A 27,280-nucleotide genomic window follows, 5' to 3' on the forward strand; every position below is an offset into this window, starting at 1 on the left:
ATGGTGATTTCCATTCCAGTGAAGGCAGCAACCTCACTCCAGCCCATCATTTCCCAGACTTCCGCTTCAAAACATATGCTCCTGTGGCCTTCCGCTATTTCAGAGAATTGTTTGGCATCAGGCCAGATGACTACCTGGTAAGATTGAGTCTGGTGTGTATTCATTGTTCAACTGGTATTAAGGATGGAAATGAAGAATCAGTTCCGGTTGAAAACCGGACACAAATTGACAGAACCATTTGATGCGTATGCATCTGAGCTTCTCAACTCTTGATCAATGCCAGCATGTTTTTGGCATTTTCATTTGCAAATTGCAAAGCAATTATGCTGAACTCATGAGCTGGCACTGCTGGAAACTTGCAACAAGAAAGGGTCATGGCAGAGCGGAAGAAACTGTCTCAAATTTGGTTTTACTTAAGGAAGGCAAAGGCGCAGTGGTTGTTGGAACTTGGTGGAGAAATGCCAGCAACACGCTGAAACATCTTTCTATGCAACATTGGCTTAGATTCCAACTACGCCATCTATTTGACATCCTGTTTCCCGACTGAGCACCATGTCTGTTACTTAGGGTAAACATGTTATAATAATATACGCAGAGGGAGACTTAACAGATTTTTCTTTGAGTGTAAAAAAAAAAAAAAACTAAACGAACAGTACGAACAGTAGAGCTTTTGTAGCTCCGAGTCACATACAGGCCTTTTCATGCTCTTTCTCTACACTGTTTTCAGACTCTGGAAAAATAAAACACTTTTGTTCTTGTTGAAAACTTGGAAAGATCCTTTTTATTAATGGCACCCAAATCATTATCTGTGCCTCAGTGTATTTAAATGAATTCTTACCACATGGATGAATGGAAGGTAGCAAAGACAATGAACATGTAAACACTGAAAGATATAAACGAGGAGTAAGTTGTGAGTGGATGAATGAGGGCGATGAAACTTAAGGACCTCACAAAAAGGCAGAGAGGAGAGGATGACTTAGGAGAAGGAGGGAAGTTCTGAAGTTTGTCTCCACATCAGTCTGGATGACCTGGAGGATGCACAATTCACTGCTCTGCTCTGAGCAGTCTAGCAGATTATAGGTTTAATGCTTGGTTACTTTTTATGCATGGACCATGTGCTTGACTTTAATGGATTGGTTTTACTCCATGGATACAAACTTGAACCTGCTTGGCCTCATTAGCTATTTGTGTGCTCTAACTTTCAACATGTCTTACTTTCTATATCTTCTTTGAATTCACAACTTTAGAGGGACACAGTGATCTGATTGAATCTAATTGGGTATAACATAATTTAATGGACTCAAGTTCCCCAGATGTGATTCTTTTCCAGATATACAATTGCTGTTCTGATCATGATCTTTATGTAGGCCCCATGTCGAGGATGAAGACTTAGAAGCCTTAATGAGGTGTTCAACACAGTGTATATATTTTTTCATTGAAGCGTAACTTGTTTAGCATGTCTGCTGCTTTTGGTGTAACCAGGCTGTTGAGTAAGGAAATGCATTTCTAAGCAGTGTCAAGACTAAATCTTGTCAGAGCTCTGACATGAACAGTACAAAAATAAGAGCCAGACACAGAAACTCTGCATTATTAAATCCATTGGAATTTTCAAAAAACTGTTATCCTCATGTCAAGGTTTTTCATTCAGCAAATGATTTTTCTGAAAACATTAAATCCTTGTGTTGGTATTCATCTGTGTGTGTGCCTGCAGTACTCCCTGTGTAATGAGCCCCTGATCGAGCTGTCCAACCCAGGAGCCAGTGGATCAGTCTTCTACCTTACAAAGGATGACGAGTTCATCATCAAGACTGTGATGCACAAGGAGGCCGAGTTCTTACAGAAACTGCTGCCCGGATACTATATGGTAAGCAAAAGCAATACATGTCTGAAGTTCATCCATGTCACATTATGTGACAACGGCTGTTCCACTGTATTAGCTGTTACTTTTATGTTCGTCTTCTCCTTTTTTTTCTCTTTATGGTATCCGTTTCTCTTCATGCTGGATAATATATAATTATAGAAATTATCCAATATATAATAATATGTTACGCTATATGTAGTTGTATAAATACTGCCAAGGCATACAAATATTAGGCTAATTAGTCTAATGGCATATGTACGTATGAAAACAGATTCAGATAATTGGCTTCTCTACCAAAAGGTGGAGAGAATTATCTTCACCACCAAAAGGTGGAGAAGCCAATTATCTTGGTCTGAAGAGGCCATTACACACATACCATACTCAGACTTTTATTTAAATGACAGCCTCTCTTTATGTTCTAATTTTGAGTCGTACTTTTTAGATCTTAGGTTTATGCAAGAGACTGTAAATGTCGTCTTCCAGCATGACATAAACAGCTCTGTCAACTCTGACTGGAAACTCAGGGCATGAGGTTTCATAAAAGGACTGGTCAGATTTATGTACAATAAATCTGAGCATGCCTTACACCAACAATAGCGCCTTTCCTCTCCAGTCTGCAGGCTCTTTCTGAATGAACCCAACAGCTCCATATATGTCCATGCTACAGATCCAGGCTCTCAAGTTCACAGTAGAGCCATTCGTGACCAAAGACCACTGTAGGAATTTGTTTAATCATTTAGGAGCATTAACTGTACGGCACATTTCCTCTGACCTTTTTTCATGGCTCTGGTTGCGCTCTGAAACATTTTTGCAGGTATAATTTTCTAAGAAAGTTTTATTGAGAGTGGTGCGAGTCAGGCTCATGTGCTAAGGTCAGAGCAGGTGGACCAAGGACACAGACACAAAATAATGTAGATGCCACAAATGCATGTACAGAAAGAGGCATGATAAACAGGCAGTCATTGTTGGAGATCCATGTCTTCCACAGCTGAGTGGCTGATGGTAACAGGCTGGATGAGGAGTCTTGCTCCAGGCACCACATGGATCTCAGTGATGTAACCAACTCTTTCCCTTCTGTGTAGTCGCTGCTCTATTATGCGGCTCATCATTCCCTCCTCCCTAACATTTAAATGTCTTATCACTGTCACTGCCACTGTGACACTGGTCGTGTAATTTATTTTCCTTTATCTCTCATTTGGGTTTAATCCCCATCCCCCCTGCTTGCCTTTCATGCTCATATTTCCACTCCATCTCTCTCTGCTCTCTCCTTCTCCGTCACGTCTGTGTTGTTGGCTTGTCACTGCTCTGCCCTCTTAACATTGACAGAAGGGCCGTGTGTGGCTGACGGCAGAGAATGCTCTTTCTTGCTTTCTCTCTCTCCCTTTGTATCACTTCGCTGCTCTCTCTACCAGTTTCTCTCCGCTGAAGGTCATTCACGAGTGCAGAGCCATATTCATCTTTCATCTCTCCTGAATCTGTTTCTCTTTCTTTCTCCTCTTGTAGTTACTTCTGCTCCTCGATGCTGTACATTATCACTGTATGGACCACTGCTCTGTCTTTCCCACTTCCTGCTCTCATTTCTCTAATGGGACTGAGCTGGCTCAGGTCCCAAGGTCAAAACAGCTTTTTAACTGAGGACACAGCTCAACTAACCTCATTTGTGTGGATTGACTTCCAAAATATTCAACCCAGACTGGTAATAGTAGGGAGAAGTAAGTTTGGAGAAAAGACAAAAGTTATATGATAAATTTTTAATTTGTTTAAGTTGAATTTGTTCATCTATCAGTTGGTCATTAACCTGAGAAACATAAACTGTGGTAGTGTTGTTTTTTTTTTTTTTTTTTTTTTTTTTTATTGTAGGGTATGTATTGTGTATATTGTTTGTAGTTAATGTTACCATGCACTTAGCTTTATATGAGTCTCAATTCAGCATTTTTTGTGGGGCTGGTATGTAACTGATTACAATTAATTTGACTTATAAAACAGACAATATCATGTGAAACGGTTTGACAACTTATTTAGTGTCTATGGGAGTTCAGAAAGAAAAGAAATTACTTTAGAAGCTGTAATAAAATTTGTTGATTCAAATAAGGTTTAAAGCTCGTCCATATTAATCCTTCATCTTTTTTCGAACACTGACTGCGTCCTCATGTTGTGACTGTAACCAGGCGAGGCAGAATTGTAATAATTTGAGACTGTCCACTTTCATGTGTCATAGCACTGTGGGAAACGTTCCCTGTTATGTAAGGCACTCAGATGACAAATGAGCAACTCAAACATGTTCACTGCGAAATTGTACACTCTTAATAAATTATGTTTTTGCAGTTACATGTACTTTTATTTTCTTAAATCTGGTCCCGGAGGGCCACTGTCCTGCATATTTCCTGCTCCAACACACCTGATTCAAATGAGTTGCTCCTGATCAGACTTCAGCAGAGCTTGATGACGAGTTGATCAATTGAATCAGAAGTGTTGGAGCAGGAAACATCTAAAACATGCAGGACAGTGGCCCTCCAGGACTGGAGCTGGACACCTCTGCCTTAAGTTAACAGTTCTATGAAATGAAAGATACCTCCTCTGCTTCTGTTGTGACTTCCTGGTTATTGCCCTGTATGCCAATGATTTCCATTTCATCACATGCACTAACATCAAAAGTTGTGTGTTGGGTCCTTGCTCAACATTCTGCAAAACAGCTAAAACTAACTTATGAGACATTTAAAGATCTACTGTCTTCCTCTTCTTCTGCAGAACTTGAATCAGAACCCTCGCACTTTGCTGCCCAAGTTTTTTGGCCTCTACTGTGTCCAGTCTGGTGGGAAAAACATCCGTGTGGTGGTGATGAACAATGTCCTTCCACGTGTAGTTCGCATGCATCTCAAATATGACTTGAAGGGCTCCACCTACAAAAGGCGAGCATCCAAGAAGGAGAGAGAGAAGGCCAAGCCCACTTTCAAAGACCTGGACTTCATGCAAGACTTGCAGGATGGACTAATGCTGGACCAGGATACTTACAATGCTCTAGTTAAGACCCTACAGAGAGACTGCCTGGTAAGAAAGATAAATGAGAGTGGGAAAGGTGTTATATAGCAGCTGCTATATAACACCTTTCTTTAAATATTCCTGTTGTCAAAAAATGAGAAAGAAATGGTGGGATGGTTTACTGATTCTAGAGGAGGAGCTATAGCACGCTGACCCAGAGTCTGCAGAGGGAGGGAAGAGATCTGAGCCAGTAACTGTTAGTGGGAATGTAAAAGTGGATAGGATAAAGTGTTGCCATAACACAGTGTCCACAAAGGCCAAGAGATAAAGACATATATAATAAAATAGAAAGGGAGAAGTGTTAGAAATATCAGGGTACCGGTGGAGGAAGATGAGAAAGGCATAAAGAAAAAAATCTTTCATGATGGTGTTTGGCATTTCCAGGATCCTTCACTATAAATTAGAGCTTTGTTACGAGCATGAAGTTAAAACGGGTTGTCTGGTCTGCAAGCAGGCCTGATCTTGTCTTATAAATCACCACCCCACATTTACATTCATAGGGTGTACACTCCGGGAGCAAGTGTATGCCCACAGGCTTGCTCTCTATTACATGGTTTATTAATGTGTGCATTACTGTCTTGTGTATTGTAGTAACATCTCCAGTGGTACAGGTTTCATTCCTTCCAGTGCTGAGGCTGTTGCACACGCTAGATAAAAGCTTTCATTTATTTTTAAGCAGCCTACTGTTAATCACTGCACACTTCACATCTGTCTGGATATGTACTTTGTTCAGGTGTTGGAAAGCTTTAAGATCATGGATTACAGCCTCCTGCTTGGGGTTCACAACATGGACCAGGCAGAGAGGGAGAGGCAGATGGAGGGCTCCCAGGGTGGCAGTGATGAGAAGAGGCCCGTGGCCCAGCAGAAGGCCCTGTACTCCACAGCCATGGAGTCTATCCAGGGAGGAGCAGCCTGCGGAGGATCCATCGACACTGATGAAACGTGAGTTTAACCAGAGACAGGATGATGTTAGAAGTAGAGCGCATTAATAAATGTGATTGTTGGTACCTGTTGTTGTTGTTGTTATTATTAATAATTATCATAATAAAAATATACACAGTGGAGAATAAACTAATGATGAATTGCATTACAACAAAGTGGTAAGCGCTGTTTCCCCACAACAAGAAGGTTGCAGGTTTGGTTACTGGGCTTTGGGCCTTTCTGTGTGGAGTGGGAATCTAAAAATATTGAAGGAGGCAAATTGCCACTGTAAAATCTATTTGATGGGAAATGATAGAAAAGATCATACCGAAGCAGGTACTTGCACTTTGAAGCGGCGTCGACGATGGGCATGAAATTTTCCTATTAAACAGCTAGTATTGGTCAAAGGTAAATACTTTTGTTGACAAAAGGACTGGATCGAAAAGTGAGCTCCAAAGGACTCTGTATGTGATCTTCACTAAACAGGACATTGAGCTGTCTGAGGTGGAGAGTTCTTTAAAGAGCTCCTAAGTCCAAAGTCTCTAAGGATGTAGTTCTCCAGGGTGCTGCACCCTCTCAATCAAATCCCAGCTAGACTGAGAGGTTGCTAGAGAAAAAATGTTGAATTAGGTGAAAATAATACTCAAAAGGTCAGAAAGACTGACTAATTGTGAATCAGATCTCTTCCCTGCACAGCTGTTTCTACCTACAGGATCTATTGACATTGAACATTCATGAATTTTTGTTTATTACATTACAGTGGTCTGTGCAAAACAAGTTATCCAATCCTTCAGTAATGGTTATAGTAAGTACAGTTATAAGACATCACTAGGAATCAGTGCTAAATTGAGAAAAAAAAAATCTAGCTTAACATAGTTTGGATGGACAGATGAATGATGTACAGGCTCTCTTCTCAGCTCATCGGCTGAAAACATTGTCGTTCTTTTGCTGTCTGAATGACAACCTTTGATTCTCATTTTAGGATGGGTGGTATCCCAGCTGTCAATGGAAAGGGAGAGAGACTCCTCCTTTACATCGGCATCATCGACATCCTGCAGTCCTACAGGTCAATGTCACAGCAATCATGTGGTGACATTTAGTTATTCCAGGGCCAAATTTCTGTGTACATCCTATTCCATACCTTCCAACAAGTTTTTGCACATTCACTAAACAGTGTAATCAGATCCGACAGCACGTGTAATGTTCTCAGCCTTCAGGGATGTCACTTCTATTCATTTTCTCTTTTATATATAAAATATAGGTACATGTAACCAACGCTTTGTTAAACTGGGCGTTTCTTTTTCTTTTTTTTTTCCCCACAGGCTAATCAAGAAACTGGAGCACACGTGGAAAGCTTTGGTTCATGATGGGGTGAGTTCTTAATAGCTCTGACAGGAGGTACAGGAACATGAACTATACTGTGCACACGAAAGATCAATAAAGTGTACGAACATGTTTTTCATCAGGCAACAAAAGAATGTCATTTCATCTTCTTTTATGGTGTTGCTCATTCAAAACATGCCTGGCCTTCACAAAAGGACATAGCTTGGACCAGATATCATCAGCTGGAGCCTTAAGGCTCAGTATTTATGTGTTCAGATCTTTGTGTGCATTAGGATTTTTGTTACCTTCACGTCTGGGAAGCTATGGGTTTGAAGAGGAACTGTCAACGTTTTTATTTCTCTCCTGTCTCATCTGTCTCTCTCACTTTTTTTAAACCTCTAAACCTGGGAATGTCCCCATCATCTCAGCATCCCATTTCCTGTCCCACTAACTAACAAAGTCGCAATGATCATCTGTGATCTATTTACAAATGTTAATGTATGTTCATGCGGCGCTTTAGATTTCTCAAAGGTTAACCATGCGCCTATTAAAGGCCGTGGTTGTCTTTTTCTGCACATATGAAATATTTTATTTGAATTAAAGATGTTTCTAAAAATTGGACATTTGAATATCAAGAAATCATTTAGAGACGTACATTTACTTCCTGTGACAAACCAGGCAGGTGCTACGAGGATGGCAGCTCTGACATGCCTACACACATTTTTATTGTGCACTGCCAGGTCTGTTCTCAGTGGAAGTGTAATACTGTACATCACTTAGTGATTCAACAGAGGCTGATATACAGCACAAAACAAAAGCAACCATAACTGAATGTAAAATTATTTTTGTGTCAATTTTTTTTTTTTTTTTAATATTCATTTATTTACAGCTACCCTAAGCTATGATACAGATTTGATCCGTTGTGGATACGCTGGCATTGTCGACACTTGGATGTTACAAGTGCTCTTACGTTCTCTGTCCACTCACCTGCAGATCCCTTCCCTACAAAAGTCCTCGCATCCCCTGATCTGCTTTGGAGTTTACATCAATCAACAATCTGACCAAATCGTACCAGCCCCCACATTCACACCCCACTTATTCATGCCACACTGCTATTCTGAAACACACTTGTACGCAAGACAAGATATAGGTGGGAGAACAAGCAATCCCATGACAGCTGCCTCTGTGCGTCATTGCTGATGATGATAGTGATACTGTACACTTTTCTTTGTGTTACACACAGTTGGCTCAGTTATGCCTTCAAAAATGTTACTCACAGTGAATTCCATTGGTGCTGATTCAGAAAGCTAACAATAACTGTATAGGTGCTGTCTCATCCCACTATCCTTTCCTCTCTTCTCATCTAAACCAAACACCAAGTGTCATCTGTCAGTCTCTTGGCAGCGTGATCTCCATCTGCTGCCACATAAATAATGAAGAGACGTGTCTGTAGCCTCATCTGGCTGTGTTTCGATTTGTCATTTGTCTTTTTTGTTGCATGTGTATCTTGTGGGAAGACCCACAGGAAAGAAATACTACAAATGGGACACTAAAGGACATAAATAGACATTTAATCTACTTCAAGCAACGGTTTGATCGTTTTATCCGTGCACCAATTGTCTCATTAATCTCTTTGTCTCTCTGTGCCTCCTCAGGACACTGTATCTGTCCACCGGCCTGGCTTCTACGCAGATAGGTTCTTCAAGTTCATGAGCAGCACGGTTTTCAAGAAGAGTTCCTGTGAGTCTGCCTTACATAGTCAGAGCAGTGTGGGAAGAGCACAGATGTAAATGTCAGATGCCAGCCTTTTCTTTCTTTTTCTGCCAAGCTTTGACAGGAAAGGCGGACACAGTAACTTACATCCATATTTGGTGCTGCTTCATGTTATTTTAGAGAACTGCTTTAGTTTGATCCTGGTGCAGCTTACCTTTGCAGAACTTTCCTACAATTTTATATAAGGAAAGAATCCCCAAATGGACTGTAATTAAAAAATGATGGTTATTCACATACCCCAGAGTGTGAACCAATCTACTAGACTAGGGGTGTTTGTTTTTTTTTTTTTTTTTTTTGGGGGGGGGGGTTCAGTTTGACAGCACAAACCACAATGTTTCACATGTTGTCACAAATAAATGTGTTTTGTCTCTCAGCTCTCAAGTCGTCTCCATCCAAGAAGGGCCGTGTGTCTTTGATGGTGCCCAAGTGCTCTGGTCCTGGTGCGGCATGGTCTGCCAGCCAGTTGCCCTGTGAGAGGGATGAGAATATCTACGATCTGAGAGGAGCTCGCAGCTTTCCAACACTGGAGGATGAGGGTAAATAACACAGTGTTGCAATGCAGTAAAATAAATGGACCATAAGATAACCAGACACAGAACACAAGCTACTCACAGATTCCAGATTTACCCTCACCAGTCACTATAGGGAAGCAGTGTTTAGAGTAGTACTGACAGATATGATTTTAAACTGGTAATATGATGAATCTGAAAAAAAAAAAAAAAGATCTGAATTACAACTTTTTTTTTTTTTGAGCCAGAATTTTTGAAATAATTTTCTTTTGTTTCTATGTTGTGTTCACTAAACACTCTTATGATTATTATTTATTTATTTTTTTGTATTAACTGACATGAGCACAATTAAGTCTCTAAGATTTTCTTTGAATTAGTTTCAATACTTTTTCTGTAAGTCAGGTCTGGGTTTGGAGGGCTTTGACTTTAAAATGGTCAAAAGTTCATGACAGTTCAAAGTGCAGCTCCAGTCTACACGACCTGACAGTGATTTACAGTTTTTTGTGAACAGAAAAACCTCTGATCTTTTCAGCCCAAGTTAAACATCAGGCATGTAACTGTTATCATGGGAAACAAAATGCTATATGCTTAACAGCGCTTCAGAAAAAAAGAAAAAGGAAATATATTTAAATCATTATTTATTATTATTTGTTTTTCTCTCTCTTCAGGACGACCAGATCTTCTTCCATGTACTCCTCCATCATTTGAAGAAGCAACCACAGCATCCATCGCCACCACTCTGTCTTCTACCACCTCTCTGTCCATCCCTGAGAGATCTCCATCTGACACGGCAGAGCACCCTCGCTACAGGTCAAAGCACATACACACAAAAATAAAATGAATCACCAGAGGCATCCATTTCAATCCGAGCCCTATTGCTACCTTTTTCTGGGGGGTGGGGGTTCTGGCTTCATTAGATAGGGCAGCTTGAGAAGTGACAGCATTGCAGTATTAAATGCAACATATATTTCGTACATGCAACACTGGGTTAAAATGATAAAACAATATCGGTTGTTGTTTATCTAGTCAGACTTTTCAGTATTGCCTCAGTAGTTGACTCTGGGCGTTTTAAGAGCCACAGCTAATATGCTGCACATTTGCCAGCTGCTAATGACACTGTGTCCTCTGTCTCCAGGAGGCACACCCAGTCTCTCAGTCATGACGGGAGGTGAGTCGAGGCTATGAATGCTACTTTCACTTCGTACACTTTTTAAAACAGATTTAACATGTTTTTATGATGGTTTGCTAGTTTTATGTTTTCCCAGCAGTACACATAGCAGGGTGTGGTGGCCGCTTAAGAGGAAAAATTCGAGGTCAGCCTGATGGCTGGTGTGTTTATGAGTAGGCCCATTGTTCCTGTTTCTAAAATGTGGCTGGTGTTTTTCTCACACATGTTTCATTTCCTCTATATGCGTTTTTCATATATTTGTTTTCAGGACCCAGGAGGAATTACGTGTGCATGAGGAGGATCAACAGACCATCACAGTGGAGGTGGAGTTGAAGAGACACGACAGTGAACCCACCATATCTGTTCCACAGCCCTCTTCTGAAACCAGGTACGTAAACAAAGTAATGACGAACTTAATAAAAGTAATTCATTCCATTTTGTGCTCCAATATCTCATAAATATACGGTATGAGAGAGATAAAATGCGTTAATATAATTATTATATTTGTGACACACTGAACTGTATGTATTCAAATATAGTAAATGTGTTTCGTCAACTCTTCTAAACATAAATCATGAGGGTCACTAATTCACTGATAAGAGACCATCTGTCCACTTGTAGGCAACAACAGCAGTACCGTCCTGAGGCTTATATTATATGGACTTTACTACCTGACCATATCAGTGTAGCATAATGTACACTACAGAATTTAATTCCCACAATGAAATGAATGATTCCTTAATGCAGTTCACATAAGAGAAGCAAATTGTTAAACCCTCAACATTAAGATAAATCTGACTCAGAAGAAATAAAAATAAAAATCTTTAATTTCCATTTCATTATATGTAGCTCATGCTCAAACACTGTAACGTAGGTATTTATACCTATACACCCAAATTATGATAATGACGCACACCGTTTGGTACTCTTTTTACTGTAAACAATGACAAAAATAGTCAGCACCGCCAAATGCTCCCTGTAGGCATGTGACCCTGATAGAGAATATATAAGCTGCAGTGGGTGCAGTGAGTTCTATCTGACCCCAATCCTTACTTTGACTCAGTTTGACATGACAATATAAATAACCTCCTGCTAATATCTCACCTGGGCTTTAGCCAACTGAGCAGCACAACTGACCTGTGACATAAACACACTAACACGCAGTTTCTAACAAAAAACTGAGATAATTACTGAAAGCTTTTGGAGCTCAGGGGTCTGGATAGATAAATGCTGCAGGCACTTTGTGAACCAGACATCTACTGTGTAATAATTAGGTTATGAAAGTGCACACATGCATGTTAATTTGTTTAGTGTGTCAGCAGTGCGTGTGTTCTTAATGGGGTAACACTGCCAGGCAGAAAACGCTGTTTAGGGTTAGGGTTAGGGGCCCCGACATGATGAACTGGCCAGGAGAAGTAGGGCAGTGGGGCAGGAAGCCTAAAGGCTTGGGGCTGTTCCCATAAAGCTGAGATGACCTGACACTGACCTTACCTGCATAATTTAAGCAGAATTTTAATTGATTTAAGTTAAAGGATTTGGCAATTTCGCTTTCAATGAAAGAAAAACTGCATCAGTAGAGGCATGACAAAATTACACAATGTATAAGCTGTGTTTAAATAGATTGTGAACAGAAATAAACTGAGCTGATCCAATGTAGTGGTAGTGGAGCCTTGATTTACTGTAAACTGGGGTTAGGTCAGTGAGGATAAGGGTGTGGTGGTTGAGGGAAACCAACTGAATAATTGAGTCTGACGCTGAGAAGGCAGTGGCGAGACATATGGCCTGGGGGTCGAGAAGGAACTGGCAGGGGGAGGGAGCTGGGTGGTATGAGCAGCAGAGACAGTCGATTAAATCCGTTCTGTCTGAGCAGCCCCCACTTACCTGCAGGTAAGGAGCTGGTTGTGTGGCAGAGAGGTGAGGGAGATGAAGCAAAGGAAAGGAAATGGGACGAATGATTGGAAGAGAAGATGAGCAGAGAAAGTTACTTATGAAAAAAGACTGGGGAGGACAGACAGCTGGGAATAAGATGAGATGCAAAAGAGATTAGAAAAACAAATGAAAGCAAAGACAGAATCAGAAAATGATAAAGAGTTAAATATAGAGTTTTATTATAAAAACTAATTTAACTAAAATGAGAGATGGGGTGAAACAGGTAAAGTAAATTAGGCCCTTTTACATGAGAACCACCATCCTGTCTCTTTCATTTATTTAGCCCTTTTTGAGATGCCAACTTGGATTTTTTTTGCCTCAGTAGCCAGCAGACGGGCTCGTCCTCTGACGGAGTTAAGCTAGACACAGAAGCTGAGAAAGCAATGTGGAAGCGTCTAAATCCTTCTAATAGTTGATGATCTGGCCAGGAACAATAAAGGATTGTGGCAGAACACAGCCAGCTGGCAAATCTTAGCTTAAGCAGCTAAACCATAAACACCCACACACAGACACAGATGTTGAATTTTAGAGCCGGTTAACTCTCTCCTAATGGCTCCTAATGTTTCTCTGGGCTGACACCGAATAGTGGCTTTAGGCAAGTGACCCAATTAAAGGTTCTGTGTTTTTGTGTGATTAAAGCTTTTATTCCTTAAACACATGGATCCTTTCTTATGATAATCTATCCTAATAGTATGAAATAAATAAAAACAGAGAGCATGGTAAAATTGAATAGGGGCAGAACAAAAGAAATGCAAGGTTCCTGAGTAGAAGTAGTTGGGTAGAAGGGAGAGGTGCATCAGCAGTGTTTTGGACCAACATCTCAATATAAAGGTGCTTAAAAAGGCTTTGGGACTGTTTTTCCTGCCAAGTCTTAATTCAATTCAACCTAAACACAGACATAAAATACATCCGTTTAGATTCAGTGTGACTCAGTTTTGGAGGATGCCAATATTTGATATCTATTGTGAATAATGACTCATAAATTAGCGGGAAAAAAAATGCTCCACCCATCTCCAGAACTTCCCTGAGAATCATGACTAGACTGTGACCGAGGCAGCCAACAAACTTTTAATAATCCCTCATCTGCGTTTCCATAGTGAAGTACAGGAAGTGGTTGGTGCTGAGGCTCCCGATGCTGTAGCACCCTCCGACTGTTCATCAGTCCCTGAAGCAGCCTCCTCCCCGTCTGCCCCACTTGTTCCCTCCACTCCCATGGCAGCTGAGGAAGCTCCATCCAGTCCCAAGATGGTGGTGGTGGAGGCAGACAATGCAAGCCAGGTGTCTGGCTCAGGCTGCACCAGCCAGGCTTCAGTCGACGACGACGATGATGTGCCAATCACAGATATCTACTTTGTAAGTAAAACCCTTTCCTCACACACACTGAACACATGTGCACCACTTTCAGATACTTTCATATATTGTTTCGGTCAAGATTGTACTCTACTCGTACTCCAATACTAAGACTAGCTCTTGTCACCTCATTTTTTTTTTTAAGTGTCATATTTTTATTTAGCCATCAAATCATTCTAGAGTCAGATTCAATGTGTTAATCGTTCTGAAGTCACTGGACTGAGCTATTTGATGCTCTCCTACAGAAACGTTGACACAAGGACAGCAAAAAAACAGATGGAGACTGAGACTGGTACGAGAATAAGACTGCTTGATGTGTGTGGTGCATTCATTTAAAAGATACGTTTGACACTTTGGGAAATATTCTTGAATATACTTCTTTCTCTGAATTGAACTAACCAGCTTCTGGCTATCGCTAGATATACAGTACAGGCATGAGAGCCAGTCTTATCCAGTGGAAAAGAAAATAAGCATATTTCCCCACACGTCAAACTATTTCTTTAAACACAGTGTATTGCAGTGTGCACTCTGGTTTCAAGTGTTTGTAGAGTGGTAATAGCTTGTGCACCATCACTTCGCTATTCCTGTCTTACATGACCTTCAACAAAGCTGCAGACAGTGAAGCTTTAGCAGGCTGGGTTTGTTCAGTGGACATGTGCGTCCCAGTGTTGGGGGGGCTGTTGTAAATGGACCCAAATGCAGAGCTATAAATGAATATAGGAGTGTCATGTGGAGCATTATGAATGGAGCCACTCATCACATTTAGTCCTACTGGGTGTCTACTATCAGGGAAAAACCACCCCGTAATGTGGCATGAGGAATCATAAGGGCCAACAGGTTAGTCTGGGAGGGCCATCCAGTGAGTTATTTAACAGACCTCTCAGGTGATGGATGCTGGGCTGATGTTTCAGAAAGAGGAGATCCACTTTCTGTACACAGCAGCTGGGGATTGGCTGCACTGCATGAGGTCAAGTGACTCTGTTCACTGTAACTACACAGAAAAACACTGCAGGCACTCAAGTCACAATCGAACTGTGGAGGGTGACCACATGTGCTTTCACTCACTGCCAAATATCCAGACCTTAGTGTGAAAACGACACATTGGATAAAGGAAATGGAGAAGTACAAATAAACTTGAATTCAGCCAACTCATCCTTTGATCATGCTTTGTACCGCCTGTCTGTTTCTGCTATTTCTGTCATCATCATCATCATCACAGCTCCTCCCTGACATCCCTCACAAATCAGGCTTGTGAATGACGGCTCAGCCTGCTCTTTCCATCAATAAATGCCAAATTTTCTGAGCCACCTAAGAAAAAAGAAAGCCCCTGAAAAGAGACTTCTGTTCTTTGCTGCATAATGTCTCAAATACTTTCTCATTTCTTAACTAGTTAACATCTTTATTGTTGTATAATGTGAAAAATTTCTCAGACAGAAATGCATTGCTGCTATAACAAAAAAAGTTTATTAAAATTGCAGTGAAGGAAACCAATTTACATGTATGCTAATTATGGTTTCAGCGAATTTCATTCGTTGTATTATTGGGTAAAGTGGATTTAGAGAATAAAAATGCACCATATCTCTCTGTGTTCCCCTCCGTTTAACCAGAACAATCAAGCAGTTGTGGTGTTAAAGGCCTGCATTTTTTAAGTCCTAGGGCTCTAAATAATAAAGTATGTGTGTAAAAAGGGGCAGAAAATAAGCTTGATTTTTGACACAAGAGATGACAGTTGAATTCATGTAGCTCTTCTGGGAAACCACTGCATCGTTTAGCTGCGTGTGGTAACTTCACAGGTTCCTTAAGGTAGCTTGTGTCTAAATTATTAAGTCACTATCAACAATCTGCACATTTACTTTTCATGATCCCCGCTGTGCTCTTGTTCATCTCTGCCTCATCTCATTGTTTCTTATTCATCATCACTTCTTTTCTCCTCCCTTCTGTTCCTTCATCCTACCACATCTCTTACATAATTCTCACCTATCTAATCCCAAATCTTTCTTCTCCACCACTTATTCCGACTATGCCTATTGCTTTTATCATTTTCTGCTTTTTCTCAGTCCTCTGAGTCATGAGGAAGGTGGGGAGAGAATCGTGTAATGTGGTAGGATTCTGCCTGACTTGTGAACCCATCTGTCACCTCTGATTCAATGCAGCTCTGCTGGATTACCAACATCCAGGACAATCTCTTCCATTTTCACCTCAGCATGTTTCCCATTTTTTTTATTTCACCTTCCCTCACTCTTCTGTCCCTCATCTCTGCTTGTCACATCTCTTTTTGTTTGTGTCATGTTCCCCTGTTGCTGTCAGTTTCCTGATGGGAGGATCTGGGTGGTCTCTCCTCTCCAACAGAGGAGGAAATGCCAGTTCAGTTGGCCAGTAAGTGGGGAGGAGATGGTTGGGTAATTAGTTGCTGTCCTGGTGTTATCTTAGATTAGACCTTTTGTATATTACATATTTAAGTGAAACATAGAATTGCAGTGTTGAGAGGAAACAAGGTTTTATGGAGTGTGCTGTAAGAGCCACAGCTTGTTATGTCAAGTAGTTTATTCACTGCAGGTGTCATTGTGTTGAAACTAAACAACGTCTATACTCCACATACTAAGTCAGTAAAGTGTGGGAGGGGGGTAAATGACAGAAGGTCTCTAAATTGAGGTGACTGTCTTTCTTTTACTCTGAAATTAATCTTCTTTCAAATTTGTTTCCTCGCTCACTGACAGCCTGCTTACTCCCTCGAAGCATCTGTGTGGAGTGTGTTAGCTCCAGTAGGCTGAAGTGTGTGTGTGTGTGGCATCAACCAACACCTCCTCCATTGCCACTGACAACACACAGTGTTGCTGCCAGTTTTCTGTCATAAAAGGCTGGTACCAACAGTGATAAGTAACCGATCAAAGTCCTCAGAGATTCAATGGAATGAGCATTTTTGCTTGTTGGAAAGGACAAAAAAATGTTATTGTGTTTTTCTTTGACTGAGGATGCTTACTGTGCCTGACTGTCCCAGCATCCTGGCTTTCTTCCCATTCCAACCTCCTAATTCCCGCTCCTAACCCACTTCGGCTGTTGCAGCAATTCATCCCTTGTTCTGTTCACTTCACTTTGTGTCCAAAGAGCTAGTTCAGATGGGGCAAAACAGACACATGATTCAAAGGGCAGTCGTTCATTATTACAGCATGGCCAGTGATCTGCTAATATCTACATCTATCTCCAAGTCTGCTACCTGCTGAAAGCATTAACACATTCTTTTAAATACTTTTAACATTTGTTCTGTAGTTGAGATTCACACTTTCAATGTGTCTCAGAAACATTTCCTCCTTTATGCATCCCTAATTTTCATTTCCTGTCTTGTCCTCTCTTCTCCTGTGTTCTCCTGCGTCTTTCTCTCCTGCCTGCCCCTGCTGCTTGTCTCTGTGCCTCTGGCCTTTCCTCTGTTCCTTTGGCCCCCTCTGCTGTGGTGGGTGTATAAAAACAGCCTCCAGAGGACAGGACCTGGGTGTACTCTCCGCTACACTATGGCTCAGAGTCTAAGGCCCTGCCAGATGGGGATTGGGAAAGAGAGACAGTAAGTGAGAAGCATTAGCCTAAAATATGTAGTATAGGGAGAAAAAAAACTAGACGAGGAATAAATTCCACCCTTGACTATGTTATTTGGTGGCAAATATTCATCCATGATAGAGGGTTGGACAGGATGAGATGTATGAGAAGCTTCTACAGCAAATGTAGAAAAGGCTCCTCAGGTCCAAAAGTCTATTACAACTCCAAGGGTAGGCCTGGTCTATGTTCAGAAACCCTCCCCTACATGACAGCATCCATTCCTCATTGGCAAGTGAGTGGAAATGGTCAATGCATGACCATTCAGTCCACAGCCAACCATCCTGTGTCCCTCCAACAACAAGCTGCTCAGTAGTTTATGACTCCATGTTACCACATCAGCCTGTGTGAAGCCATTACACTCATGCATCTCCAGACTCCCACAGCTCATGCTGTTAGACGTTTTTATTTAGTTTGTGTACACTCAACCTACAGGTGAGGCTCTTTTTACTGAAGAAACTCATCAAACAATTGGTCCCAGTTGTGTTTTTCAGTCTCAGGAAATGCGGATGATTATTTCAAATTGTAATAATGTATTCATTTTGATGTGTTTTTGGTCTTTTGAGTTTACACTGAGAGGTTATTGGTCAAGGGTTAACTTTCTGTGTAAAAATACAGCTTTAATGTTCTCAGACAGCTAATTGCCCGTTTGGTACATCTGATAAATTAGATAGTCTATTCATTAAAATGTGGCTCATGATGGAAATTACATCACTTGGCTTTAGCTAGTTTTGTCTTTGGCAGGCTACTTGTCTACTTTGCTCAGTGCAACAGCATTTGTTCCTGCTCTGCTTAGTTTCAATCAGCCATTGCTTTTTTTTTTTCTTTTTTTTTTTGGTCAATTCATATTTTTTTTCATTTTCCTCTAACACCAAACATAATGTAGGAAAAATAAATCAAGAACAAAATGACGTGAAAGGAATATTTCAGTTAAAAATAATAGCATACTATATTTACAATACATGCAAATACAGAGCAATTAAAATATGTCATGTTGGGTAAATGCTTAGCATTATCTGATCTAAGGTGTTCCACTATCTGTCTGTAAGATGTGGCAGTTATTGCATGCAGAAATGCACTCTATTACCACTTATTAGTTTGATAGATAAACCCTGTGCATGATGACTTTTCCTATTTTTGGGAGTGTTGGATTTATTTCTAAGATTTTCCATTGCCTTGCACTTTCTGTTTTCTGACTTCTACCTCCTTATCAATGCACTGATTGATTGATTAGTGGGCTTAGTATTCTCTCTGTCATTATGAATGTAATGCCTAAGATATACATTTTGTACCCTATAGAAATCAGTCAGCATGTGATGTGTACAGGCTGTCTAATTTATTCATTGTGTGTCTTCAACAGTAAACCCAGTTCACTGGCAGAGAGAAGTGAACGTCTCAGTGGAGAGGACTTGTTAGTCTGAAGCTCAGATGTCAGCGGTAGCAGCAGGATCTCTGTCTGAGCCAGGATTTTAAACACGCATACAGAAACTGAACACACTGAGGGAGAAGGTGACTGAATACCAGAGGGGAACAAATCCTGACAGTGACAACATCACTGATTTCCTACCATCCCTGCCTTTCACCCCTAACAATTGAAAATTAGACCAATTAAAAATGTGTCGGTGTGACATGGTGCATATGACGCTGCAGTCTTATATGTTTGAAATACATGAAAGACAGATATAATCTACTGTATGTCCTGTTTCACACAAGGACAGTCCTCCAACAACCTCCGCACTGGCTCTCCCATTCACCCTGCAAAGCACCACATAGAGTTGTGATGTGACGGGAATCACCTATTGCCATTTCAAATCTTTCCTCAATGTTATTCAACATAAAAACATCTCTGGGATTACATAAAAAAACACTACATTTGTCTTATGTCCTTAAGTTTTTAATAATTTAAACTGTGTTTCTGAGAAAAAAAAATTCTGCATGTTTTTTTAGCTGCTTCCTGAAATGAAAGACAGAGGTGAAAGTCAGAGCCGTATCAAATTCAGTTTTGTTTTTCTTGTATTATAATTTGTCACATGTGCTTCACTGAACTTTCACTTCAGTGAGTATATGTGTCGTCACAAAATGCACATTGTGGATCCGTATAATTGGTGCTTCTCAGCATGCTACTGTCATCAAATGAAACAAATGATCAAAGAACATGATGTTTAACAAATTAAAAATAAGTATTACACACACAGTTGTTCATATTTTATAATGAGGATTGAACTTGGAGAGTGTCTTGTCCATCTAAGCTATCGCAGTGCTCCAACTCTAAACCTTATCAGTAAAGAAACTCAGTCAGGACTTCCTAAAGAAGCTCTTCCCACTTTGCAAACCAAACCGATCGGGACAAGCTCACCAACCCTCCTTAGTGCTGGCTCATATAGAGTAGAGATGCTCCCTGAGGAGTGAGTGGTGGAGGCTGTGGTGTTGGAGGGCTGGGCTTGTGCATACAACTGAAGTTAGAATGATAACTATCATTTAACCAGTCAAAAGAAAATCTTGAGAAATATCATTCTCACATTTCCAATAGTGAAAGGATGCAGTTTAGTTTCAGAGGAGAGAACTAAGAAGACATTCATTAATTGTTTTATGGAACATATACAGTGATGAGTGTTAATAATTTATATCAAATGTTTTGTGGGGGTTGGGGGTTTTCAACATTTTTCTTAATGTTTCTTCAGCTGTTTTATTACTGTGAATATTAATTTATTTTGTTTGTCTGTTCCTGGTACTCTTAACATTGTAATGCTGTTTTGTTTTTTCCCAGTTTGCATCCAAAGAACTTTTGTTTTGATCATTTCATTACTACAACTTTTTGTGGCTTATCTGTTTCTTTTGATGCTACGTCTGTCATGTAAATTCAGAGTTAGTGCTGGTGCCCCACAACAAGAAGGTCACCGGTTTGGTTCCCGGGGGTGGGGCCTTTCTGTGCGGAGTTCCATGCTCTCCCCTTGCATGTGTGGGTTTCCTACCACTGTCCAAAAACATGCGCGTTTGGGTTAATTGGTAACTCTAAATTGTTCGTAGGTCTGAGTGTGAGAAGTTGTTTGTCTATGTGTGTTGGCCCTGTGATGGACTGGCGACCTGTCCAGGGTGACCCCGCCCTCGCCCAGTGTGAGCTGGGATTGGCTCAAGCACCCCCCACGACCTGGAAACAGATGAGCAGTAGAAGATGATTGATTGAAATTACCTGTTTGTGGAAACGGCTGGGGATTATGATTATTGCCTTCAAAATATATGGCATCAGTTACAACACTAAGGCAGCAGACATTGTCAGTCTTTACAGTAATCTTCACAGCCTTACAATGTCTTCCAGTGTTGCCCTATTTTTGGACAAGACACACACAAATAATTTCTAACAATAAATTCCACATTTCCGTCTTTTGTTTTTAGGTGGAGGAATAGTAAGCATATCAGTGACATTTGCTATATCTGGTCGCCCTCACCTCCTCACCACAGTAAATCCATTGACTGGACATTTCAAATGTTTGTAGATGTAGAGCATCAGTTGTAGTACTTGCAGTCAATATCGTACCTGTTATCTGTATAGTTGAATGAACACAGTGTATCGCAGTGGTGACTTGGTGAGACACAGCCGTTTGTAAATGGGTTGAATGTTCTTTGCACTTATGAAGAGGACCTGAAGATGAACTAGTGATAGAGGCCAAATAAACATAACACCACATTATCATAATTTTTCAGTTGGTATATAGGAATTTGTGCTCACACAGGCGGTCATTTAGACAGCATTTATTTTATGGTTAACAAGTGTGTATGTGTGTTGGTGAAGTCAATCACAGTCATTAAATGGTTAGTGTTTACCGTAGTCTCTGTGGCTGACATCTTAGGACTCTCAACTACAGTTTAAGTTCAACAAAACAATTTTTTAAATTCTAACTACAGAAACTGTTACTTCAGTTGGTATGTTTCTATGTGTATGTAAGAGAGGACACATCAATGTCTATTGTAAAATAGAAATCAGTCCATTCTCATGTGCAGTGGCCAGTTGTAATCAGTTCACTGTTGTTCATCAGATGGAGACCATAGCAGCAATATTTTGTAAAGTCTAGCTTTTGAGTTAATTTTAATTGCCTTATTGAAAATTTTTACATGTAGGCCTATGGTTTGTATTTTTTTTTTTTTCACATGTGCTGTTGTATTTATTTTATTGCTCATAGTAGTGCTCCTAAGAATGTGTACATAAAATTATAAATACATATATAAAGATATACAAATATATTTTCCATTTGAATCGGAGAATATTATTTTTATTTGGTTTTATTTTTGCTGCTGGGCAAGAAATTATTGCAATCTACATAATTTACTGTACCATATTCCTCAGTGTGTTTATTGAGATGCAGCTGCTGTATAATTATGGTCTATAAACCACAGCTGTTTCTTTGTAAGATATCCAAAATGGAAAGATTTGTGGGTTTTACTGTACATGCAAATCAATAGGGATTCTTCCAACCGTTGAGCTGTGTTGTGTATGTGTTTTCAAATCGCAGTGTGCCCTCATCCAATAGGGAGAGTCCTTTACAGAGACATAGCATGATTTCAAAATGAATATGCATATCAGAAATGTGTATTTATGTATATCTGTGTATATTCATCTATTAATACATGAGGATAAATAGATGGCTGTATGTGTGTGTGTTTGGACTCAATCAGAATGAATACAAAATAAAGCGGTTCTATGAATTGTTGTCCATGGAGATAATGTCACATATTTTTTGGTTAATTCCTTGATGAAATTATTGTATAGCTCACCGAAAATGAAACATAGTCATAAATATTTGGATTTGGGATTCAGACTTGATCAGTTAAACTCCTTAGAGAGACTCATTAACATTGACTGTAGTAACTTCTGACACCGAATTCTTATGTCCTGAGGGTCCTATAAGGGAATTGATACTGTCTTCATGACTGAAACCAAAAGTATTTCAAAGGCTACGATTTTAGTGTGTTAGGACTTTATGATATAGCATTTGGCCCATTAAGTTTTTGAGTCTGACAGTGGTGCTACAGGCCAAGGGGGATACCAGACCAATTAGAACTTTTTCATGGAAATCAGGCCAGTTATTAACCATCCATCTGTACACCTGTCAGGGTCAATGGAGGAGTGCATTTGGAGATGCGATTGTAAATTGCCAGGAAACCATTCTGAAGATGAAGTTACTCCCTCCAGCACAATCAGACTTCAAACGTCTATTGCTGTCCGTATGACTGTCTGATTACCAGCAAGTAAGAGGAAGAGGTTAGCAATGACTAAAAGATAGATATGCTAATGTTGATGTTGGTATACTCACAGAAAACACACAATGGAGCATTTTGTAGAATTTATTTTCATGGAGATATTGTGACTTGTTTGATTTGATACAGATAATCTGCAACAATAACACTAGAACTTTTTTATTAAATTGTATATGTTAAAAAATAGATGTATACAAAAATTGCCATTCCTGTTCCTATTCTCTCCTTTAAAATACCACCATGAAACATTCCTCATGTTGGAAAGATGGACATTGCTTAATCTGCAAAAACTCTGGGCGTCAAACTTTGGAGAACAAAGGGTGCGCTGCCTCACTGGTTCTCCTTCCTGCGTGGCGATTGGTCGGCAATTTTAAAAGAAAGGTGACGATTGGCTTATTGTATTGTCAATCAAAATAATCACTTTTCTGATTGGGCCAAATCGACGTAGCTGAACTCATGTGCTCGCTCTCTTCCTTGTTGAAGGCGGTGCCCTACCAGCTGCCGGTGGAGAAGCTTGTTGTTGTTGTTATTTTAGGAAAGTGCTAAAAAAGTACGAAAACTAAACCTGGAAGATGGGAAACCGCGATGATGAGTACGATTATTTATTCAAAGGTAAATTCTTCTTCGAACTTGTCACGAGTCGCTGTTGGCTTCGTTTTTAACAGGTCGAAGTCAGAAATAGGAACTGGGGAAGTTAACGGAGACAGCGTTAATGCTCAAGTGGCGAAGTGGTGACACGGTAGGTGCTGACTGGGAGCTAACCTTTTAGCCACTTCTGCTACCTGTTACAATTCTGTTCGGCAGTATATCAGAATAAAACAACTCATCACCATCATCATCATCATCATCGCGACAAGTTTTTCCTCCCCGGAAACCAAGCGGCGACTCCACCCAGCAGTCAGGAGAATTAGCAGGCTAACTATATTTAAGTAGGCTGTTAGCATGCTAACATGTTAGCCACCTGGCTTCGTTAAAAAAAACCTGAAACGACTTGACAAAAGAGAACAAATACCTGATCTCAGTCAGCCGCCAAATAAATATAAATATAAATATAAATATAAATAAATAGAAATGAGTTCAGAAGCTAAGGCTACTCAAAGCAGAAACTGACGCTCCTCTGTTTCTCTATGCTGCTAATGGTACGTTTTAACTTTAATTCAGGATCTACAACAAAAAATAAAATAAACGGGGAAACAAAGGCAGTTACAAATTTTATCCACGATCCGCAGCTGAAAAACAAAAGTCTTTGTGATGCATTATTTCCAACCCCACAGTGACTGAAAGCCATACAGAAAGCCATACAGATAAAACAGAAGTATGTGAATGTGATCAGAACAACAAAAGGGAACCTTTTTGTAACTTCAAAAATATATAAAAAATGTTTTGTACCTTTAAGGTTAACAAAGGATCTTTTTTTATGACCTAAATCCACAAAATGGATTACAGAGGAGAAATTATCAGGAAGACTGCAAATTTATCTTCAGTGTGCTCACTCAGATGCTAGGGTTAGGGTTGGAGTGTAAGACTGTTGTTGTAATATATTTTGGTGAACAACTTATGGTTCTAGTTGTGCTAATCGGAGACTCCGGAGTGGGGAAGAGTAACCTGCTGTCCCGTTTCACAAGAAATGAGTTCAACCTGGAGAGCAAGAGCACCATTGGGGTGGAATTTGCCACCCGCAGCATCCAGGTGGACGGCAAGACGATAAAAGCTCAAATTTGGGACACTGCTGGACAGGAACGCTACAGAGCAATCACCTCAGCGTGAGTTTGTTTTTTCTTTGTGTATAACAAGTGTATGTCAGTTCTACAGAAGGGTTGTGTGGTGATGTACGCATCTGGTTTTTCTGTGTAATCAGGTATTACCGGGGCGCAGTAGGAGCTCTCCTGGTTTACGACATCGCCAAGCACCTGACATATGAGAACGTTGAACGCTGGTTGAAGGAGCTGAGGGACCATGCTGACAACAACATCGTCATCATGCTGGTCGGAAACAAGAGCGACCTCCGCCACCTCAGGGCAGTGCCCACTGACGAGGCACGAGCCTTTGCAGGTAAGGGCTGTACCACTGAATTTCCGACAGTGATGTTATTAGAGGTGAATTCTGTGTTACCATGCAAACAAACAAGCAAAACAAACGCTCTCTGGTTTAAAGGTTTATACAAACGTTGTTAACCTTAAATCCAACTTATTTCATGTTAACAACAATTTGTGTGACGTGTGAAAGTTTCGTTCTGTTCACTGTTTCTGATCCTCAGAAAAGAACACTCTGTCATTTATTGAAACCTCAGCATTGGATTCCACTAATGTAGAAGAGGCCTTTAAGAACATTCTGACTGGTAAGAAAAGCAATGAAGTGTTAAAAATGTTTAGCTTGATTTACTTTTTCAAGGTTGTGTCTAATTTTACTGGACGTCTCACTTTTTTTTCTCCTAGAAATTTACCGTATTGTATCTCAGAGGCAAATATCAGACAGATCTGCACATGATGATTCTCCAGGCAACAATGTTGTGGACATAAGTGTTCCCCCAACGATGGATGGGCACAGGGGCAACAAACTCCCCTGTTGTCAAAGCCTGTGATACCTTTGCTTTCTTCCCTGTTTGACTTCCTGTCAGTTTTTCCCTTGTTCTCCTTTGCTTTACTTCAGCTGTCATGCTGCTGTCAACATAATACCCTCATTGGCTCAGATGTTTCTGATCCAAGAATCTTGCTGACATTCCTTTTTGCTGGTTTCTTATTTGTTTTGCATTGTTTGTGTTTGATTTCAGGAGAGCCTTTTCAGTTTTAACTCTATGACCCCATAATAATTTGAGAGGGAGAAAGTGCTTGCTATTATGAGGTGGACCTGGAAGCTGCAGTAAACTGTTATTTCCCTTTTATTAGCCATTTCCTTGGTCCCATTGACGTGCTCCTGTGGAAGGAACAGTGAGGGATCAGTAAACTAGTCTATCAGTTCTCCAATATGTTTCAACCTGTTTCATTTTCTAAGCCAGCAATTACTTATGACATGGCCTGCTTAAAGAAGTGTCCCATTTTCATGTCTGGTTGTTCTGAGAGAAAAGAGGAGGACAAGTAGGCAATGTATCAATACTTAAGTGTACTAATGTACACACTGCCTGGAGTTTGTGGTTTCCTCATTAGTTTGAATATCCCCTCCTGAGCCCTGTGCCCTCTGTGGCGTTAAAATAGCATGAGCCAGGAAACACACTGGCTATGACTGCCTAACTTAATATGGGAAAGTGTGAAACAAATGAAGTCTTTTTATTTGTGCGTGCATGTATGAATTTGTGCATGTTTTAATCTCAGTACACAAAGATACCAAAGGAGATGAATGCAATCAATACTAGATTTGAGTTTCCTTATTTATGAGCATTCAAAGGATGTTAATATTGCAGATCATTGCTGTATTTGGCCAATCAATTCAGGCTATTTGGGGAAAAATGTGTAATATTATATAGCAAAAGTATTGTTAAAAGTTGTGATGTGGTTTTGTGTGTGTGAGCGTGTGTGTGTAATATCATAGTATCAGCCTTGGATACGCCTAGTGTCTAATTCCTTTCTTGAGTTGGCTCAGGTCAAACTCTGTAAGCACGCTGATTCTTGCACTTGTGTCCAAAAATTTCAGCAGAATAAATCACCTTATATTTTTGAATACATTCACCATGTATTTGTGACATCTTACTGTTGCTTGCTAAAGGAAACTGTTAACTGAAAAGACAAAATGTACAATGTGCTGTGCTCTTTTTGTTGTTGTTTTTTTAGAGCGGTTTTCCCTCATGTACCTATTTCTCTGTGATATCCGTTAAAGGCGAGTGGATAAAAATATGCATAATCTGAGAACTTAATCAATTTGAGAACACTTGCACGAAAGCCAGAAACAATTGTTAGAGAAAATGGGAACTAAAACCCAGAAATGCAAATTGTCTACATGGTTGGCTGAAAGGCCATTTTCACCCTTCTGGTCAAAATGCTTCCATGTATGAATCATTATGTCATGTTATATTTCATGTCTTCAAATAATATGTGGAAAGTCAGTGAATGGAAGCCTTTTTTGCTACTTTGACATTACACTGAAAATACTGAGGCAAAAATAAACCTAATTCACATGACCATATATCTGGCAGTTATTTTTGGCTATGTACTCGGTGCGTCATTAATGCAACGCCGTTAAGCAACTGTCAACTGGGTGTGCTAACAAATCCACACATATGATGATTGGATGCTTTAAAGGAAGATGGCACAATGCATTTTACACCATCTAACAGTTTAATGCGGTTATGTCAGGACAGGCACCCTGACGTTCAGATGAGTTCTAGATGTACTTCACTACAGGGGATTGCTTCAAACACAACCCCACTATGTCATTTTTTTGTCTCTCCTTTCGAATGCCTGAAAATGACCACGTAAATGTAAAATGTTTGCTGACATCTTACTGTAGTGACACGTGTTGTAGAGTTGTACAGTTGTTGCTGTTCTTATTTTGACTGCTCATGATCGCCCACGCTTTCTCTTTTCCTGAAGCCTTCCCCCCTCCACTGTAGCAGGTGTTTACTCATGGTCCAAATTG

General features: G+C 40.2%; 2 protein-coding genes across 3 annotated transcripts in view; both read left to right on the forward strand.

The window, feature by feature from the left end:
• pip5k1ca (phosphatidylinositol-4-phosphate 5-kinase, type I, gamma a) overlaps positions 1-20,456 on the forward strand; it is a 35,858-nt gene extending 15,402 nt beyond the window's left edge. The window contains exons 5-18 of one of the 2 annotated variants that reach the window (XM_029499787.1): positions 20-137; positions 1,712-1,864; positions 4,610-4,909; positions 5,634-5,842; positions 6,804-6,887; positions 7,144-7,192; positions 8,800-8,884; positions 9,292-9,453; positions 10,095-10,236; positions 10,562-10,594; positions 10,863-10,982; positions 13,621-13,876; positions 14,119-14,165; positions 18,819-20,456. In XM_029499787.1, the coding sequence (XP_029355647.1) occupies positions 20-137; positions 1,712-1,864; positions 4,610-4,909; positions 5,634-5,842; positions 6,804-6,887; positions 7,144-7,192; positions 8,800-8,884; positions 9,292-9,453; positions 10,095-10,236; positions 10,562-10,594; positions 10,863-10,982; positions 13,621-13,876; positions 14,119-14,127 (1,720 nt within the window). In that variant the 3' untranslated portion in view covers positions 14,128-14,165; positions 18,819-20,456. The remainder of the gene's footprint in view (positions 1-19; positions 138-1,711; positions 1,865-4,609; positions 4,910-5,633; positions 5,843-6,803; positions 6,888-7,143; positions 7,193-8,799; positions 8,885-9,291; positions 9,454-10,094; positions 10,237-10,561; positions 10,595-10,862; positions 10,983-13,620; positions 13,877-14,118; positions 14,166-18,818) is intronic. The other variant, XM_029499788.1, reaches the window with a different exon arrangement.
• A 2,736-nt stretch (positions 20,457-23,192) lies between these two features.
• On the forward strand, positions 23,193-26,823 carry LOC115041789 (ras-related protein Rab-11B-like). Its single transcript, XM_029499558.1, has 5 exons — positions 23,193-23,323; positions 24,279-24,474; positions 24,570-24,763; positions 24,969-25,049; positions 25,147-26,823. The coding sequence occupies exons 1-5, from the start codon at positions 23,284-23,286 to the stop codon at positions 25,290-25,292; spliced, it is 657 nt and encodes a 218-aa protein (XP_029355418.1). The 5' UTR covers positions 23,193-23,283; the 3' UTR covers positions 25,293-26,823.
• The last annotated feature ends 457 nt before the right edge of the window (positions 26,824-27,280 follow it).

The sequence above is a fragment of the Echeneis naucrates genome, chromosome 4 (assembly GCF_900963305.1).
Source record: "Echeneis naucrates chromosome 4, fEcheNa1.1, whole genome shotgun sequence".
Lineage (NCBI taxonomy): Eukaryota > Metazoa > Chordata > Actinopteri > Carangiformes > Echeneidae > Echeneis > Echeneis naucrates.

Coding starts and splice junctions, on each gene's coding strand:
- LOC115041789 (XM_029499558.1), top strand. CDS start 23,284: ATGGGAAACCGCGATGATGAGTACGATTATTTATTCAAAG. Junction 24,475..24,569: donor TACAGAGCAATCACCTCAGC/GTGAGTTTGTTT, acceptor CTGTGTAATCAG/GTATTACCGGGGCGCAGTAG. Junction 25,050..25,146: donor CTTTAAGAACATTCTGACTG/GTAAGAAAAGCA, acceptor TTTTTCTCCTAG/AAATTTACCGTATTGTATCT.